Consider the following 19,983-nt stretch of genomic DNA (forward strand, 5'->3'; position numbering starts at 1 on the left):
TTTTAGATATAAAAAACTAGGATGGCCAAACCTATGATGCCATAACATTATTTCATTAGTACTAGAAACAGATGTAGAAGCAACACCAGACAAAAAAATTTGTTGACTCTTTGGGTGATCATCATTAAAGTAATAAAGACCATCATGAATCCTAGCACTGCCAATCGTCTTCCCCGATGATAGGTCCTGAAATTGACAAGAAGAAGACAAGAAATTAGCAACACAATGATTGTCACGTGTGATTTTGCTAACAGAGATCAGGTTGCATTTTAGGGCAGGGACGTGGAAGACAGATTTGAGGATTAAATTTGGAGATAGTTTTATGTCACCAATTCCAACTACTAGTGTAAAAGATCCATCAGCAATTTTAACAGTGATATGTTTAGAACAAGGGACATAAGAGTGAAAACAATTAGAGCTACCTGTCATATGATCAGAGGCCCCGGAATCAATTATCCAAGGGTCTGTAGATTGAATCATTGATTGGGAATTTAGGACAGAGTAGAGTTTACCAGATTTGGCAACAGAACATGATCCACTGGTGGAGTTTGCATAGTTGGGTGGATGGGTCTGAGAGGCATTGACAGAAGATAAATTGAGAAGTTTGCATAGTTGGTCAATTTGTTCCTTGCTGAACGGAATAGATGCACCAGAGTGGTCTTGATTGGATTGGGTATGGTGTGCACATCCGTCATTTTTTTTTCGAGGCTGCCAATTTGCTGGTTTCCCATGAATCTCCCAACACTTGTCCCGAGTATGTCCAGGTCGATTACAATGATCACACCATGGTCGCTTGTTCGAACGATGATCAGGATGCTGCTGTCCATTTGAGTGAGTTTTAGTAGTCATTAAGGCTGATACTTCTGGTGCAGATGGAGGTACAGATTTGTCATCCGAGAGCATCACCTTTCGCCTAGCTTCCTCACGTCGTACTTCTGCGAAGGCTTCGTCAGTAGAAGGAAAAGGCTTTTGAGCCATCACTCGGCCCCGTACCTCATCTAGATTTCTATTAAGACCAGCAAGGAAATCAAATACTCTTTCTTTTTCAAGGTTATGCTTTTGCTTGACACTGCACTCAGCACAAAATGAGTCATCTTCAAAAAACAGATCTAATTCTTGCCAAAGATCTTGGAGGTCAGAAAAATATTGGGTGACAGAGTTGGAACCCTGTTTCATCTCCTTCAATTTTGAACGAATCTCAAAAATCTGAGAAGCATTCCCAAGATCAGAGTACATCCGTCGAGCTGCATCCCACACATCTTTGGCTGTCTTGAACCAGAGATAACGACGACTAATCTGTGGTTCCATCGAATTGATGAGCCATGCAAGAACAATAGAATTTTCAGACAGCCATGTCTTGTACAATGGGTCAGTTGTCTTGGGAGCAGGGAGTTCACCAGTGATGTAGCCCAGTTTACCACGCCCACAAATCACAATCTTGACTGACTGTGCCCATTGTAGGTAGTTTCTACCATTTAATTTGTGGGCTGTAATATGAAGAGATGCATCGCTTCCGGAAAGAGAAGCAATTGGGATGGAACTAGGCTCAGCCATAGATTGGCTAGATGTTGAAGATCCGGTATTGTCACCAGATGAGATGTCGACTTCTTTTCCAGCCATAAGAGACAATTAGTCCTTAGGCTCTGATACCATGTAAATTCACAGATTAGAATGAATAATTTCTGTATTTTATTGATGAGAATTACTCCTCTTTAAATAGATTACAGGAGAATAAATCAAATCCCACAAAATCAGAGCTATAACAGCTAGAAATCTAATTCTAAGGAAACAAATCAGTAAACCTATTTAAGGAAATAAATCTTGCCAAATAACATAGATCCTAATATATACAATTCTAATTATGTATAATTCTGATTTCATCCACAATAACTCTCTCAGAGAAGGATAATTCTCAGAAAAAGGAAAGAAGCTATTGAACATTGTTGCATAAAGAATCTGTCACTAAAATCGTGCAATTGGCATTCTGTTGCTTTGGATAGTTAACTTGATACGACAAGTGAGAAGGATAATTCTCAGAAAAAGGAAAGAAGCTATTGAACATTGTTGCATAAAGAATCTGTCACTAAAATCGTGCAATTGGCATTCTGTTGCTTTGGATAGTTAACTTGATACGACAAGTGAGACATGAGAGACCAGGCTATATCTTCAAAAGCATCCCCCCACAATTATATTGAGAGATTGCATTCTTTTGTATGGAAAGGTGTTAATATTTCAACAATTTTTAAAAAACTAAATATCGTTGTGCACAAAAAAAGGGCACAATTATTAAATTCAAACATTTGGTTTAATTGGTAAAATCACTCAGGTGGGACAGCAGGTCTATGTTCAAGTTATATTCACACTAGGGTTGGCCAGTGGTTGGTTTACATTCATGTAATATTTAGAACGAAGACAACCATGCTATCAGCAGGAAAATCAAATCACATGTAAAATTCAATAATCATGGTTGAGTAGATGAGAAGGAGATTAAGGCATAAAACCAAGATGAAAATGGGAAACTAAGGCATATACACTATTCTACTGTCATCAAGCATGTCATGTCTTAGGAAGAGAATAAGAACCTTGCACAAACTAAAACCGGACCCAATAGAAATGAATTTTCAAGTTTCCTCAAGGTGACATCTTCAGGATCTGCACAAGCAATTTACATTTGTTTTAAAGGCTGTATAAAAAGGTAAACATTTCATAATGCTCCACAAGGAACAAAACCAAATACACTCACACAAGGACATACCAGCGAAAAAGGTAGGACTTGCCACAAGAGTGCCAGTTGTATGAGCTGTATAAAATAGAGTGTGTATATATGAGGTAGAAGGCGATAGCGCCTCTTCAAGGCCAGCCGACAAACTTCTTCACACTAAGAAATAGAACTTACATTACTTTTAGATACTCAAGTTGACATCAAATAAACCCAAACACAACCAATTGTCACCAGGAACAAAAATTAAAGTAAATGTTAGAGTAGGTGGTAAATCTCACTTGTTTAATGCAAAAAAATTGATAGAAATTAAATGCAATTATTGGCTTTTAGCCATCAGTTTAAGTTTGACCAAGTAATCTATTGTTCGAATCCTCTCGTTGTCATTAAAAAACGTTTTTTGCAGTTATTAAGATTCGTGGTGTTTTTCTTTTGGTTGACATGCAAAAGCACATCAACAAAACTGTGCATTTTGTTCTTTGTTGCGTTTAGTTCACATGCCTTGCATTATAGGAGGTGTGTAAGTAGTTCAATTCTATTGTTGGGTCCTTCACCTATCAGCTTTACCATAGATCTCCTCAGATCTAACTCAATGGACATAGCATATAGTTTGATCAAACAACCTCTTGGTTGTGCCTTGACATCATTCTTCTTGAGGACACGAAGTAGATATAACTTAAAGTTTATGCAAGGTACTACACCGGGGTTGTCACCACAATTAGTGAGATCTTTCGACTAGTCAATGTTTAGTTTATGTACTTTGATCAAGCATGCATATTCACAGGAAACAGTAAGATCGACTAAGCTCTAAATAAATTAAGGTAGTACTTAATAAGCAAAGAAAGCAGATTAAATCGGTTTTCATTTAGTTAGTCAGTGTCATCCTGCTTAAATATTTTTGCTGCCCCATTGCCCAGAAATAGAACATTTCATAAAATCTGACATTTCAAGATTTTTTTTCATACATACCACAAGCTCTCATATGATTTGTAACTTTTTATTGTGCTTAAGAGAGGCAATTGATTTGTTTTCCAAATATAAAAGAAATGTTTCTAAAGTGTTCTTTCAGTCATAATTAGCCTTTTAACATATAATTGGGCCTTTTCAGTCATCAATAATAGGAAAGCAATTTCATTCTATATAACCTGTAGTACTTACAAGAATCCACTCATTCAAGTTTCAAACAGAAAAAGGTTATAATAACAACACTAGAGCAGAACAAAACCTCTTCCCCAAAAGACCAAGGCGCATGGTCAATAGTGTCGGTTTCAGAGTGCCCGCGGCAAAAAGGAAACATGGCACCTATACCCATCCACCGTCCAAAAAGTCTAGGTGTTGCATTTCCAGCAAATCCACCAATATCAGGTCCTGAATGTGGCCGACCACTAAGTCCCTAATACAAATTAAATCATTTATGAGAACATAGAAGATGTCAGAAAGAAATAACCCCAAAAAAAAAAGAAAAAAAAATGTTGCCACCAAGTAATTCAGTTCAAAAATTGGGAACCAAGACAAATAGTTCTGCAAAGCCAGCTGTGTGTTAAGATAATGTCAGATGTCAGAATTGTATCCAAATACAAACTTAAGCAAATATCTTTAGGACACATTGTTTCAAAGTTAAACAAAGGCTTGCATTAGTATGTTTTCTGGCTGACAGACTCATAGCCTAAGACTAATAAACAAAAAGTCATAGAGAAGCAAGATAATGCCAAAAGACTATAGCCAGGCACAAATAATTACTGTAAGCCTGCATTGATATGATACTAAAATTGATGAAAGCGACGTATCACGAAGTGTTGTGCAGATCCAGCAAAGTGTTTTTTTTTTTTAATTTTTTTTGGTGGGGGGAAGGAATAGGAGACGCAGCTTAATTACTTGAAGCAGGATTGAAAGAGGGAAAACACGACCTCATGGTTTACTCCAAGAACCCTATTGATTGAAGATGATGAAAGATCGCTCATCATCCAAATAAAACCATCACAAAGCTCTAGAATTCTAGGTAGCATATAAATTTCATGCCCTAGCTGAAGGAAAAAGATGATTAACAGGGACTGCGGAATTGGTATAATGAGGCAGTCAAGGGTATTTGGTTATGAAGAACTAGTATAATTTGATAGGTGAAAATAAAAAGTCTAAAGAAAGATCGAAGGCAAAAAAGTTGAATACCTTTAATAAGAAGAATGAGAAAATAAATTTCTTTTGGGAAACAAAGAAACTTATACTAAAAAGAAGGGATATACAAAGAATTAAGTGAGTTCACAAAAAAAGAACTCCTAAAAGATCACAAAAATGTTGTATCCAATTCTAAACTGATAAGCTTTCCGATAAAAGCATAGGATCTTTAGGACTAAATTGTATCAAAACAAATAAAGCAAACCCAAAATTCAAAAAATAAATTCAGGACCCCTTCCCAAGTTAGATCTATGATGAATTAGAAGATTAAGACAAAACAACGTTGATCTAAGATTCTGCTTAATGGTTGGTTCCACAGTTTTCAGGTTTTAGACAAAGCAAAAGATAACTATTAATACTCTTGAAAGAGAGCACAAACCAAACTTCTTATCCGCATACATCATTCATACAGCACTTAAGTCTTCCTTAAAAAGAAAGTGTAAAGATTGCTCAGAGAGACAAAAGCATCACCTATAGCAGGGGGAAAAGGCATAAATTATTTAGGCCATAAAGCGTTTAGCTCATTAGTACTTTGTGAAAACAGAAAAAATGAACAACTGAACACTTACCAATTGAAGTACCATGGATATACTCATATGAAGGCGCTCCCAATTTGAAACGTTATCTCCTGTCCATGTGGCAGCATATCTTTGACTACCAATAAATCCAGCTCTGGTGAGAACAAAAGGACGCTTATCTTTATCAGCTAACTTCATGCCTTCATATGTTGATCTTGCCATTAGCAAGCCATAAACCTAAGTTTGGCAGCCCATGTTAATAACGGCCATCATGGGAATAACCATTCACACATGGGTTGGCACTACATTGCGGGCAAAATAGCATAACCAAAGAGATCTATGCACGTACAAACTAATAGCAAAAGAGATTACATGTAAGAAGAAAGCCACCAGATTAGGGTTGAAAAATTATACGTTGTGATAGTACGAGTGATTTTGACAACCTCCAATTTCATCATCCCCTCTGTGGATGTTGCTCTCAGGCATTGTCTTTGTTACAGACTGAAAAAAAGAAAGAAAGTAGTAAGACCACATACAAATAAAAGAGCATGCGCATGCATAGGAATAAATTTAAGAATAACCTTAAAGACAGCTGGCTCGTTCATATCATTCCATATACCATCAACTCCATTATAAATGAAATCCTTAACTAAAGAGGCCCACCAGGAACGAACTTTTGATTGTGTATAATCAGGGAAAACACAAGGCCCAGGCCACACCTCCCCTGAAACAAGGACATTGGTGACTTTAACACCTCAAAAAATTAATTTAAAGAATCAGCTTCATCAAATAAAGAGAAGTACCAATAAAAGGCGTCCCATCTGCTTTCTGAATCCAGACATCAATTTTAGAGCCGCTATCATACACAAAATAGCCATCTTCATGTTTAATTCCTGGATCAAGCATCCAGATTGCTTTGAAACCATTAAGGTGGAGATCCGTGGCCAAAGATTTTGGATCTGGGAAACGCTCCTAAAAGAAATCAATATAAGTCACTCCCCATGTCAATGATTATAGTGTTCTCACATAATGGGTATTATACAGCTATATAATAGCAACGCCTTGCCAGCAGACATGTCCTTATAACAAAAAAACATCAGTGTGGATATTGTTAAGTTCAAAAAGGTTGTCCATAACCAAGTTTTTGTCCTAGCAGATCTTAGGCCAGCAAATCAACAAAGGGACCATTTTTTTTTTTAATTTATATACTAACCTTCATGAGAGGAATTAGTTTCAGATATTTTTAATATTACTGCATCTCGAGCACATTGAAATGAAACTGAAGATCTAGCAACTACTCTACTTAATCAATTTTTGGAAGTCTAAACGAACTAACGAAACTCCTTCTCTGGGTCGATATTTTCTTTTTACTGCTTTAATGAATGTTATTTGATTTTAAGTTATAATAAATTAATGGTGCAATAGACACATCATCCAGAAATATCATTAAGAAAGAACATGCCTTGTCAAAAGTGAAACAACGAAATCCATCCATGTAGTCGATATCCATCCATATAACATCACGCGGTATACCATTCTCACGAAATGTCCCGCAAATCTGAATATATAATGGATTAATAATCAGAAAAGCACAAAATAAAATGTATAATAGAAGATATAGAAAGCACAATGGTGATCATAACTTTAGGAATAACAATTTTTCAGAATTTTGTTGTTCTTCTAAAAAAGAAGCAAATCAGGAAGAAAATTCATTGGGAAAAAGAGAAAGAGCCAACCTCACAAACTCTCTTATCAGAATAATAGCTCCAGCGACATTGGTGGTAACCTAAGGACCATTTTGGTGGCACAAACATGGTCCCTAGTAAGAAAAATCAACAATTACAAAGTATGAGCTGAAGCCATATGTTATTGTTCTTGTGGACAGCTTTTTCACTTTTGTAAACCCATAAATGTAAATAAAAATAGAAATTTCTTTTCTTTAAAGAAGAATAAATTTTAAAAAAAAATTGTGAAGATGACACATTAAAAATAAAAAGACCCAGGAAGCTCTTGAAACACTAGCATAACTGCTACAATGCAGCTCCTGTGAAGAATGAAGATGGACAAGTATGCAAAATTCCATAACTATTCATTATTTCCATCATTGCTCTGTTTAACTGGAGGCCTCTATCTATTTCATCAATGATAATTCACGGACTCAAACGATGAAAAAAGCTCATAACAGATCATTATAGGTCATTAAATTATATTAATGGGAGCTTGATTATGTTATAATTCAGGGACTCAAACGATGAAACAAGGTCATAACAGATCATTATAAGTCATGAAAGTATATTAATGGGAGTTTGGTTCTGTTTCTCAAATAGATTTTATGTTTCCAAAAACAAAAAGTATAATTTTACTAGGAGTGGTGTTTTCTAGAAACCAATTTGTACAACAAAAAATGAAATTATAGCTAGAATTTTGGAATTATGAAAATGAATTAACTCCAAAAGATAAATAATAACATTAACAATAATATAAAAATCTCATTTTCAAGAATACCAAATACGTTCTCCAATTTTAATTTGTGAAAAAAATTATAGCAGTCATAACCAAAAGCATTCTTTGATCAAGTAAACATCATTTGAAGAACATCAACTGTCATTTTCATAAGTAGGTTTGAGAACTGTTTTTTAAAATGATACGAAACACACTTTTAGCCACTCCGTCCATTAAGCTTGATTAAAGAAGGATTGCTTTTATATTTTTAGGATTACTCTTATTATTGTATTAACAGAGAAGCTTTTAGAGCAAAGTATATATATCTAAATACCTCAACAAAACACAGAATTCAACTCATGCATCACTCAAGGAAGAGTTAAAAGAAAAATAGATACCCTTTAAACCACAAAAAACAAAGGAACATATTATATGTATTATGTTTCCTGATTCAAAATGAAAATCATGAAAGAGCAAACTGTGACAGAGGAAGTTATCTTGACATCATAAAAACTTGACAAGGACATGGAGCACTTCAAGAAGAGAAAGCTTGGTCCGGGAGATTACCAACTGCATGAGAAAGAGAAACCAGAACAGCAGTAGGAGAAGTGAAAGGACCAAATGTAATAACAGGATATGAGGATGGAGCAATGAACTGTATTGTTGATTCTTTCCTCAGATCAATCTGCAGGAGAATAAATACAGAGGAATGTTAGGATAGATCAATGTGGATTACCACAAAAGTTCATAATAAGTTAACTTTTTACTCAATAAGCATTCAACAACCCCACCCCAACCCCACTCCCTCTCTCATTTTGGCGCCTACTTAATTAAAGGGTAAATACAATGAAGCTCCTGGAGTTTTAGTCTGAAATCAAGCTGCTCCACACTTTTTTCATGTTTCTCATTTAACTTCCCATTACAATCCATCAATTTCCTCAACTGACAAACAATAGAATGCTGAAAAAAACCAATTAATCAATCTAAGAAATAAAATACAGCAGAAAAAACAAAAGTAAGCTTTGGAAATTAGGAGCAAATATGAGAGTCACTATAGGCTAGTTTTGAGAGAAATCTGAAGTATATTCGCTTTAGTCCAACCACGGCCACGTGTGAAGACTGGGAAAAAGACCTTAAAGCTGCTTTGTTTTAGGCCAAGAGTCAAAGAGTTGAATAATATTTACCCTTTAATTAATGAGATTCGAAACACAAAACAAGCACACAATGGACCAAAAAACAACTCAAAAGCAAGACATCATGACTTTCCATGCCATGTTAAAACTAAACAACATTACAATTCAAACATTTAACCTCACAAGAAAAAAAGCCCCAGCAGTAATACTTAAACAAGTTTAAGTTCACAAGAAAGCCACACCGCACATCAACGTGTTGTGTCAGCAAGAACCCCCAATGCCTCTCCATTCGGAAGAACAGCAAGCACCCAAGGATGCGACTGACACAAAGACGTTGTTCCAGTACCATAGCCGGACGAGTCCGTGTTCCGTGTAAAAATCTACAGGCAAAAAGATCACCACATTGTAGTTGAACAAGTAAATAAGGGCTCACTGCACATCATATTTAAAAAATAAAAAATAGACAGGAACTCACTCTCTTTCCCGTCCGCTCTAGCTGACCACTAACTTCCCCAGTTCCATACAATGAGGTACCAGCAGGAAACTAAAATCCGAACCAAAAGCCATCAAATTAATTAAGCTTGAAAAAAAAAAAAAAAAGACAAGCATTACTAAAGAAATTAAGAAAATGCAATGTCCGCAGAGAGTGGACCTCAAGTTTGACTATCTGTTGACCGTGAACACATTGATAAGTGGGAGTGTATAAAGGGCGCGTGCGAGTCGAGATTGGCGTGTCCCTATCGTTTCCATTCACAAACCAGAGACTCGGATACGCTGCTTGACGATCACTCGCCGAACAATCGAACCGGAAAACTCCCTACCAGTTACCATACAATTTGGTAATAAACACGTCAGAAATCTAATCAATTTAATATTACAGATGCAAATCTACCAAAAGAAAGAAATAAAACCAAACAAAATGCATAATCATTGAAACTGTTAAAACAGACAGTAAGAATTTTAGGTGTGGCGACTAAATTCACAAGACAATAACTTATGTCGATTTGTTGAGTAAATTGAGAAAAAGAATGGGGAGAAGAAACATGAAGAAAAATAAATCAATAACTAGAATTAGACATTAATTTTATAATTTTAATAGGTTACTTCTTTGTAAAAATGAGGAATTTAATTGGTTAATTGTAATAAACCGCCAGTTAAGTTGACTTTTAGTAAACACTACGGAATTATCCGAAAATTACCCTAATAGAATAGAAAAAAAAAAGTAAAAATAAAACACCCACCCAGCAGCGGACCATCGTGTAATTAAATCTTCCCAACAACGCGCGGGGGAAGCAGACAAAGTACCACTCACCAGCTCTCAGATATGCTCTCTTCTTGGCCTTGCTCTTCTTCAAAGGTACTGCTCAAATTCAAAAACCTTCTAACTGTTTGGCGTTCTATTAACAAGTGTTACTGCTCAGAATCAAAAACCCATATCTCAGATTTACAATTCAACCAAGCTAATGCCATTTTAGCCAACCTCATCAAAACCAATAACCCCACTCCTGCCATTCAGTTTTTCAAATGGACTCACAACTGTGTCAGCTCACCCAATATTGCACAGCTAATTCACGTACTGCTGCAGTCCGATATGAGGGATGTGGCTTCGCATGTTTTCGACAAAATGGTTATTCAATTTGGAAAAACTTACAACTTTTTTCGCCTGTTTCGTGACAGTTTGGGAGATTTTGGTTGTGATTATAGCTTCTTGATTGAAAATTATGTTAGAATTGGAAAGATTGATGAGTCTGTTGAGATTTTTGCTTATATGTCTGACATGGGTATTTATTTGTCGCCGGATTTGGTGCAAAGACTGATGAGCTGTTTAGTTGATTCGAATAGCGTTGGTCTACTTGCTGATCAGTATTATAAGCTGTGTAGAGCAATGAGAGGGAAGGGGTTTTGCGTGTATGAGTTTTTAATGAATGGTTTATTGAGGAAGGGTGTGATTGAAAATGCTTTTCATATGCATCGACAGGTGATTCAGAGGGGTTTTGTGCCTAATATTGTCACTTGTTATAAAATTTTGAAACGCCTTTGCATAAACGGTCAGATTGGAAATGCTTCTAGTTTGTTTGATGTGTTGCTACTGGTTGGTCCGAAACCGAATGTGGTGACATTTAGCACATTGATTAATGCATTTTGCAAGAAGGCAAAATTGGAAAAAGCATTTCAGCTTTATAATCTAATGATGGAGATGGATTTGGTGCCTGATCTAATTATCTATAGTATTCTTATTGATGGCCTTTTCAAGGCAGGTAGACTGAAGGAAGGGAATGAACTACTGTTGACGGCACTGGATAGAGGTTTAAAGTTGGATGTTGTTGTTTTCAGTTCAGTTATGGATGCATATGTGGGAATTGGGGATGTTGGGAGGGCTGTGCAGACATATGATAGAATGTTGAATGAAGGGTTTTTGCCAAATGTGATTAGTTATAGTATCCTTATAAAGGGATTGTGTCAGCAGGGTAGGCTTGTTGAGGCTTGTGGGTTATTTGGTCAGGTTCTGATTCGAGGGCTAGAGCCATCTCTCCTAACTTACAGCAGTCTGATTGATGGCTTTTGCAAATCAGGAAAATTGAGAGATGGCTTCTCTTTGTATGATAATATGATAAAGAGGGGCCTTAAACCTGATGCAGTTGTTTGCAGCTTGTTAATAAATGATCTTTGCAAACAAGGGTTGATGGGTGACATCAAATATCAACAACATTCTCATTACAACTATTACATTTCATAATCCAAAAAATGACACTACAAAGTTTTTTTCCATGACCTATGCCCAAATAATTTTACAACCAAGGCTTGTCGAAATTGTGTAACATGATTTTATTGGCAGTATGAATTGACATCAAGTCCATGGGCTAGGACCTCCAAGTACCGCAACAAAAATGCTCCACAGTCACTACTAAAAAAATTCATATAAATCAATTGTTAAAAATCATCATTCTTATTATTATGTTCAAAACACATTATATATATAGTACATACCCTGATTTTTGTTGCGGGATGTCACGCACTCGCACGATGGGCCAAAGAATTTTCGAAATAACCTCACTACAGTCTGGATGTGTTTCGTGATATGCTATCTTCTGAAGTACTAGAGGTATCATGTCTGCAACAGGCAGCAATTGTCTCACCAAAACTGAATCCTTTGTTAAGTCTATCATGGAGTCATAAATAGAAATCTTGCCCCCAAGTATATCGACCACACCAAGAACCCAATGATCATTCATGAATATTGGCAAATACACCTACGAAATACAGACAATATTCTTAACAAGTAACAGCAAATATATCTACGAAATGCGGTAACTGTTTTTATCTACTTACAGTTGATTTATTAATAGTGTACTATCAATAGTTTTATGCTGAAACAAATAGCAAATTGTTAATAAATTAGAATTGCAAAATAAAGGTTTTACAGCAAATAATAGAGAAAACCCAGATTGTAGCATAATGAATGCATACGCAGCTGAAGAAAATTGATATATAATTCCCATGGATGAAGTTCAACTACAAACAATAAGTAAAATTATATAAAGATCTAATGCATAAACTAGTGTAGCCATAACCGAAAATTCATAAGGATAATATTTAATTAGGAACTCCCACAACCATTATTAAAGAGCTATGAATTCACTCTCTTCAATTTCAAATTCACAAGTTAAAGAAGCTTCATTACATTACTAGCAAGAAAGATTATCAGTAAATAAGCAAGATAATGATCAAAATCATGTGGGTAATTTGTTTTTTAAAACCCTAATGCATATAACCCTAACAATTATGCACCATAAATTCTCTTTATAAAGTAAAAAATAAGTGTAAATGTGGTTAATGACCTTTAGTTCGGTGAATTTTCAGCCTTTTATTCGGTGATTTTGTAGCCTTTAATGTGGTGGATGAACTTGCAGCAGCAGGAGCATGAACTTGCAGTAGCAGGACAGGCGTTGTGTATGGTAGCTCGTGAAGGCAGATTTTGAAATTTGAAGAATTAAATTGGGGTAATTTTGTAATTGCACATTGAAAAAGGTATATGAAAGAAATTTTGAATTATGGGGGTGTAGTTGGATAAATACCTAACCTTTAGGGTATAGCGGGACAAATCCCTGAATGGATGATGCCATTATGATGTTCTCCAAAATGTTGGAAAAGGGTCCCAAGCCCAATGTGATCATTTATAGTTGTTTAATTGACGGTTATTTCAAATCTCAAATATGAAAAGTGCCTTTGAGGTTTATGAAGAGATGTGTGAAAACAATGTCTCTCCAAATATTGTAAGTTACAGCATCCTCATTGATGGTCTTTGCAAAAGAGGACTTATGGAGGAAGCATCGTGTGCTTTTCATTGTGCTCTAGACAATCATTTATTGCCCGATGTGGTCACTTATGCAATCTTGATTCGTGGTTACTGCTAGGCTGGAAGACCAACTAAAGCTATGCAGTTGTATAACAGTATGTTGAGAAATGGAATCATGCCAGACGGTCTACTGCTAAGCACACTTGCTGGCTATAATCTTCAAAGTAGTGGGTCACAAGAGTTTTGTACTTAAATCTGACATTTCAAGATTTTTCTTCATCCATATCACAAGCTCATATGATTTGCATCTTTTTATTGTGCTTAAGAGAGGCGGTTGATTTGTTTTTAAAATATAAAAGGAATGTTTCTAAAGTGTTCTTTCAGTTATAATTAGCCTTTTAACATATAATTGTGCCTTTTTGGTCATCAATAATAGGAAATCAATTTCATTCTCCGTAACTTGAAGTACTTACAAGAATCCACTCATTCAAGTTTGAAACAGAAAAAGGTTATAATAACAATGCTAAAGCAGAACAAAACCTCTTCCCCAAAAGACCGAGGCTCATGGTCAATAGTGTTGGTTTCAGAGTGCCCGCGGCAAAAAGGAAACACGGCACGTATACCCATCCACCGTCCAAAAAGTCTAGGTGTTGCATTTCCAGCAAATCCACCAATATCAGGTCCTGAATGTGGCTGACCACTAAGTCCCTAATACAAGTTAAATCATGTATGAGAACGTAGAATATGTCAGAAAGAAATAACCCAAAAACAGAAAGACAAAAAGCATATGTTGCCTCCAAGTAATTCAGTTCAAAAATTGGGAACCAAAACAAACAGTTCTGCAAAGCCAGCTGTGTGTTAAGATAATGCTGGATGTCAGAATTGTATCCAAATACAAACTTAAGCAAATATCTTTAGGATACACTGTTTCAAAAGTTAAACAGAGGCTTGCATTAGTATGTTTTCTGGATGACAGACTCATAGCCTAAGATTAATAAACAAAAAGTCATAGAGAAGCAAGATAATCCTAAAAGACTATAGCCAAGCACAAATAATTACCGTAAGCCTTCATTGATATGATACTAAAATTGATGAAAATGACGTATCAGGGGGTGTTGTGCAGATCCAGCAAATTTTTTTTTTTTTTGGTTTGGGGGGGGGGGGGGGGGGGGGAAGAGACACAGCTTAATTCCTTGAAGCAGGATTAAAAGAGGCAAGATACGACCTCATGGTTTACTCCAAGAACCCTATTGATTGAAGATGGTGAAAAATCACACAGCATCCAAATTAAACTATCACAAAGCTCTAGAATTCTAGGTAGCATGTAAATTTCATGCCCAAGCTGAAGGAAGAAGATGATCTGCAGAATTGGTATAATGTGGCAGTCAAGGGTGCTTGGTTATGAAGAACTAATACAATTTGATAGGTGAAAATAAAAAGTCTAAAGGAGAATGGAAGGCAAAAAGGTTGAATACCTTTAATAGGAAGAATGACAAAATTATTTTCTCTTAGGAAACCAAGAACCTCAAACTAAAAAGAAGGGATATACAAAGAATTGAGCGAGTTCACAAAAAAAAAAACAGAAGAACTCCTAAAAGACCACAAAAATGTTCTATACAATTCTAAATGGATAAGCTTTCTGATAAAAGCATAGGATCTTTAGAACTAAATTGTCTCAAAACAAATAAAGCAAACCCAAAATTCACAAAATAAATTCAGGACCCCTTCCCAAGTTAGATCTGTAATGAATTAGAAGATTACGACAAAACAACTTTGATCTAAGTGCTGCCTAATGGTTGGTTCTACAGTTTTCAGGTTTTAGACAAAGCAAAAGATAACTGCTTATACTCTTGAAAGAGACCACAAACCAAACTTGTTATCGGCATACATCATTCATACAGCACTTATGTCTTCCTTATAAAGAAAGTGTAAAGATTGCTCAGAAAGACAAGAGCATCACCTATAGCAGGGCGAAAAGGCATAAATTATTTAGGGCATAAAGCATTTAGCTCATTAGTACTTTGTGAAAACAGACAAAATGAACAAATGAACACTTACCAATTGAAGTACCATGGATATACTCATATGAAGGTGCTCCCAATTTGAAACGTTATCTCCTGTCCATGTGGCAGCATATCTTTGACTACCAATAACTCCAGCTCTGGTGAGAACAAAAGGACACTTATCTTTATCAGCTAACCTCATGCCTTCATATGTCGATCGTGCCATTGGCATGCCATAAACCTAAGTTTGGCAACCCATGTTACTAACAGCCGTCATGGGAATAACCATTCACACATGTGTTGGCACTACGTTGCGGGCAAAATAGCATAGCCAAAGAGATCTATGGACGTACAAACTAATAGCCAAAGCGATTACATGTAAGAAGAAAGCCACCAGATTAGGGTTGAAAAGTTATACGTTGTGATAGGACAAGTGATTTTGACAACCTCCAATTTCATCAAGTCCTCTGTGGATGTTCCTCTCAGGCATTGTCTTTGTTACAGACTGAAAGAAAGAAAGAAAGTAGTAACACCACATACAAATAAAGAGAATGCATGTGCATCGGGATAAATTTAAGAATAGCCTTGAAGGCAGCTGGCTTGTTCATATCATTCCATATACCATCAACTCCATTATAAACAAAATCCCTGACTAAAGAGGCCCACCAGGAACGAACTTTTGATTGTGTATAATCAGGGAAAGCACAAGGCCCAGGCCACACCTCCCCTGAAATAAAGACATTGGTGACTTTAACACCTCAAAAAATTAATTTAAAGAATCAGCTTCATCAAGTGAAGAGAAGTACCAATAAAAGGCGTCCCATCTGGTTTCCGAATCCAGACATCAATTTTAGGGCCGCTATCATACACAAAATAACCATCTTCATGTTTAATTCCTGGATCAAGCATCCAGATTGCTTTGAAACCATTAAGGTGGAGATCCGTTGCCAATGATTTAGGATCTGGGAAATGCTCCTAAAAGAAATCATTATAATTCACTCCCCATGTCAATTATTATAGTGTTCTCACATAATGGGTAATATACAGCTATATAATAGTAACTCCTTGCCAGGAGACGTGTCCTTATTAAAAAATATATATATAGTGTGGATATTGTTAATTTCAAAAAGGTTGTCCATAACCAAGTTTTTGTCCTAGCAGATCCTAGGCCAGCAAATCAATGAAGGGACCATTTTTTTTCCTTTATGTACTAACCTTCATGAGAGGAATTAGTTTCAGATATTGTTAATATTACTGCATCTTGAGCGCATTGAAATGAAACTGAAGTTCTAGCAAGTACTCTACTTCATCAATTTTTGGAAGTCTAAACAAACTAATGAAACTCCTTCTCTGGGTTGATATTTGCTTTTTACTGCTTTAATGAATGTTGATTTAATTTTAAGTTATAAGTTAATTAATGGTGCAATAGACAAATCATCCAGAAATATCATTAAGAAAGAACTTGCCTTGTCAAAAGTGAAACAACGAAATCCATCCATGTAGTCGATATCCATCCATATAACATCACACGGTATACCTTTCTCACGAAATGTCCTGCAAATCTGAATATATGATGGGGTAATAATCAGAAAAGCACAAAATTAAATGTATAATAGAAGATATAGAAAGCACAATGGTGATCATAACTTTAGGAATAACAATTTTTCAGAATTTTGTTGTTCTTCCAAATATGAAGCAAATCAGGAAGAAAAATTCATTGGGAAAAAGAGAAAGAACCAACCTCATGAACTCTCTTATCAGAATCATAGCTCCAGCGACATTGGTGGTAACCTAAGGACCATTTTGGTGGCATAAACACGGTCCCTGGTAAGAAAAATCAACAATTACAAAGTATGAGCCCAAGCCTTATGTTATTGTTGTTGTGGACAGCTTTTTCACTTTTGCTAACCCATAAAAAGTAAATACAATTAGAAGTTTCTTTTCTTTAAAGAAGAATAAATTAAAAAAAAAATTGTGAAGATGATACAATAAAAATAAAAAGATCCAAGAAGCTCTTGAAACACTAGTATAACTGCTACAATGCAGCTCCTGTGAAGAAATGAAGATGGACTAGTATGCAAAATTCCAGAACTATTCATTATTGCCATCATTGCTCTGTTTAACTGGAGGCCTCTATCTATTTCATCAATGATAATTCACGGACTCAAACGATGAAAAAAGCTCATAACAGATCATTATAGGTCATGAAATTACATTAGTGGGAGCTTGGTTATGCTATAATTCAGGGACTCAAATGATGACACGAGCTCATAACAGATCATTATAGGACATGAGAGTATATTAATGGGAGTTTGGTTATGTTTCTCAAATAGATTTTATGTTTCCAAAAACAAAAAGTATAATTTTACTAGGAGTGGTGTTTTCTAGAAACCAATATGCATAACAAAAAGTGAATATTCAAAATTATAACTAGAATTCTGGAATTATGAAAATGAATTAACTACAAAAGATAAATAATAACATTAACAATAATATAAAAATCTCATTTTCAAGAATACCAAATATGTTCTCTCAATTTTATTTTTAGAAAAAAATTAGAGCAGTCACTACCAAAAGCATTCTTTGATCAAGGAAACATCATTTGAAGAACATCAACTGTCATTTTCATAAGTAGGTTTGAGAACTGTTTTTTAAAATGGTACAAAACGCACTTTTAGTCACTCTGTCCATTAAGCTTGATTCAAGAAGGATTGCTTTTATTTTATTAGGATTCCTCTTATTCTTGTATTAGCAGAGAAGCTTTAAGAACGAAGTATCTATATCTAAATACCTCAACGAAACACAGAATTCAACTCATGCATCAGTCAAGGAAGAGTTAAAAGAAAAATAGATACCGTTTAAACCACAAAATACAAAGGAACATATTATATGTATTATGTTTCCTGATTGAACATGAAAATCATGAAAGAGTGAACTGTGACAGAGGAAGTTATCTTGGCATAATAAAAACTTGACAAGGACATGGAGCACTTCAAGAAGAGAAAGCTTGGTCCAGGAGGTTACCAACTGCATGAGAAAGAGAAACCAGAACAGCAGTAGGAGAAGTGAAAAGACCAAATGTAATAACAGGATATGAGGATGGAGCAATGAACTGTATTGTTGATTCTTTCCCCAGATCAATCTGCAGGAGAATAAATACAGAAGACTGTTAGGATAGATCCATGTGGGTTACCACAAACTTTCATAATAGGTTAACTTTTTACTCAACAATGGCAATTTATCCTCCAACAACCCCACCCCAAACCCCCTTCCCTCTCTCATTTTGGGGCCTACTTAATTAAAGGGTAAATACAATCAAGCTCCTGTAGTTATAGTCTGAAATTAAAGCTGCTCCACAGTCTTTGCCCGTTTCTCATTTAACTCCCCATTACAATCCATCAATTTCCTTAACTGACAAACAATAGAATGCTGAAAAAACCAATTAATCAATCTAAGAAATAAAATACAGCAGAAAGAACAAAAGTAAGCTTTGGAAATTAGGAGCAAATATGAGAGTCACTATAGGCTAGTTTTGAGAGAAATCTGAAGTATATTCGCTTTAGTCCAACCATGGCCACGTGTGAAGACTGAGAAAAAGACCTTAAAGCTGCTTTATTTTTAGGCCAAGAGTCAAAGAGTTGAATGATATTTACCCTTTAATTAATGAGATTCGAAACACAAAACAAGCACACAATGGACCAAAAAACAACTCAAAAGCAAGACATCATGACTTTCCATGCCATGTTAAAACAACATCACAATTCAAACATTTAACCTCACAAGAAAAAAACCCAGCAGTAATACTTAAACAAGATTAAGTTCACAAGAAAGCCTTCACATCGACGTGTTGTGTCAGCAAGAACCCCCAGCGCCTCTCCACTCGGAAGTACAGCAAGCACCCAAGGATGTGACTGATACAAGGATGTTGTTCCGGTACCATAGCCCCACGAGTCCGTGTTCCATGTAAAAATCTACAGGAAAAAAGTTCACCAGATTGTAGTGGAACAAGTAAATAAGGGCTCACTGCACAGCATATCCAAAAATAAATAAACAGGAACTCACTCTCTTTCCCGTCCGCTCTAGCTGACCACTAACTTCCCCAGTTCCATACAACGACGTACCAGCAGGAAACTAAAATCCGAACCAAAAGCCATCAAATTAATCTAGCTTGAAAAAAAAAAGAAAAAAAGACATGCATTACCAAAGAAATTAAGAAAGTGCAATGCACGCAGAGAGTGAACCTCAAGTTTGACAATCTGTTGACCGTGGACGCATCGATAAATGGGAGTATATAAAGGGCGCATGTGAGTCGAGACTGGCGTGTCCCTATCCTTTCCATTCACAAACGAGAGACTCGGATACGCTGCTTGACGATCACTCGCCGCACAATCGAACCGGAAACACCTTCCTCTAAAATCGGTTCAAAAATCATGTCACCTGAAACCATGTCCGACGAAGCGATCGCCTCCGCCGCCATTCCGATTCTAGATGCCGATCTCTTCCTGCGTATGAAAAATTTTAAATAATATTCGAAAATGCAAATCAATCAAATGAATGAACGAATGAAGAAGCAAACTTATTAACTAATTAGTAACCTGATGGAGCTAAAGAGATGAGATGTTGCTTTTGTGCCTGTGGTGGTTAAAGCAAAGACGCTTCGACCATCAAACTTGTTCAATTTTGAATTGGAAGAAGCAGC

General features: G+C 35.9%; 3 protein-coding genes and 1 pseudogene across 3 annotated transcripts; 1 reads left to right on the forward strand and 3 right to left on the reverse strand.

Moving 5' to 3' along the window:
* Positions 1–3,887: 3,887 nt before the first annotated feature.
* On the reverse strand, positions 3,888–8,665 carry LOC127903081 (uncharacterized). The gene is made up of 9 exons (XM_052443740.1): positions 8,654–8,665; positions 8,419–8,536; positions 7,146–7,228; positions 6,872–6,967; positions 6,213–6,381; positions 5,991–6,133; positions 5,824–5,910; positions 5,461–5,646; positions 3,888–4,112 (listed from the first exon to the last, which is right to left on the reverse strand). The coding sequence occupies exons 1-9, from the start codon at positions 8,663–8,665 to the stop codon at positions 3,888–3,890; spliced, it is 1,119 nt and encodes a 372-aa protein (XP_052299700.1).
* On the reverse strand, positions 8,419–10,365 carry LOC127902991 (uncharacterized). Its single transcript, XM_052443372.1, has 5 exons — positions 10,226–10,365; positions 9,637–9,801; positions 9,460–9,528; positions 9,227–9,364; positions 8,419–8,536 (listed from the first exon to the last, which is right to left on the reverse strand). Exons 1-4 carry the CDS (start codon positions 10,238–10,240, stop codon positions 9,233–9,235), a joined length of 381 nt encoding a protein of 126 aa, XP_052299332.1. The 5' UTR covers positions 10,241–10,365; the 3' UTR covers positions 8,419–8,536; positions 9,227–9,232.
* LOC112495893 (putative pentatricopeptide repeat-containing protein At1g31840) lies at positions 10,309–11,753 on the forward strand. Its single transcript, XM_025092779.2, has one exon. The coding sequence runs from the start codon at positions 10,309–10,311 to the stop codon at positions 11,719–11,721; it is 1,413 nt and encodes a 470-aa protein (XP_024948547.1). The 3' UTR covers positions 11,722–11,753.
* LOC112495894 (uncharacterized) lies at positions 11,644–19,783 on the reverse strand (annotated as a pseudogene).
* Positions 19,784–19,983: the final 200 nt, after the last annotated feature.

Source organism: Citrus sinensis, chromosome 6 (genome assembly GCF_022201045.2).
Source record: "Citrus sinensis cultivar Valencia sweet orange chromosome 6, DVS_A1.0, whole genome shotgun sequence".
Lineage (NCBI taxonomy): Eukaryota > Viridiplantae > Streptophyta > Magnoliopsida > Sapindales > Rutaceae > Citrus > Citrus sinensis.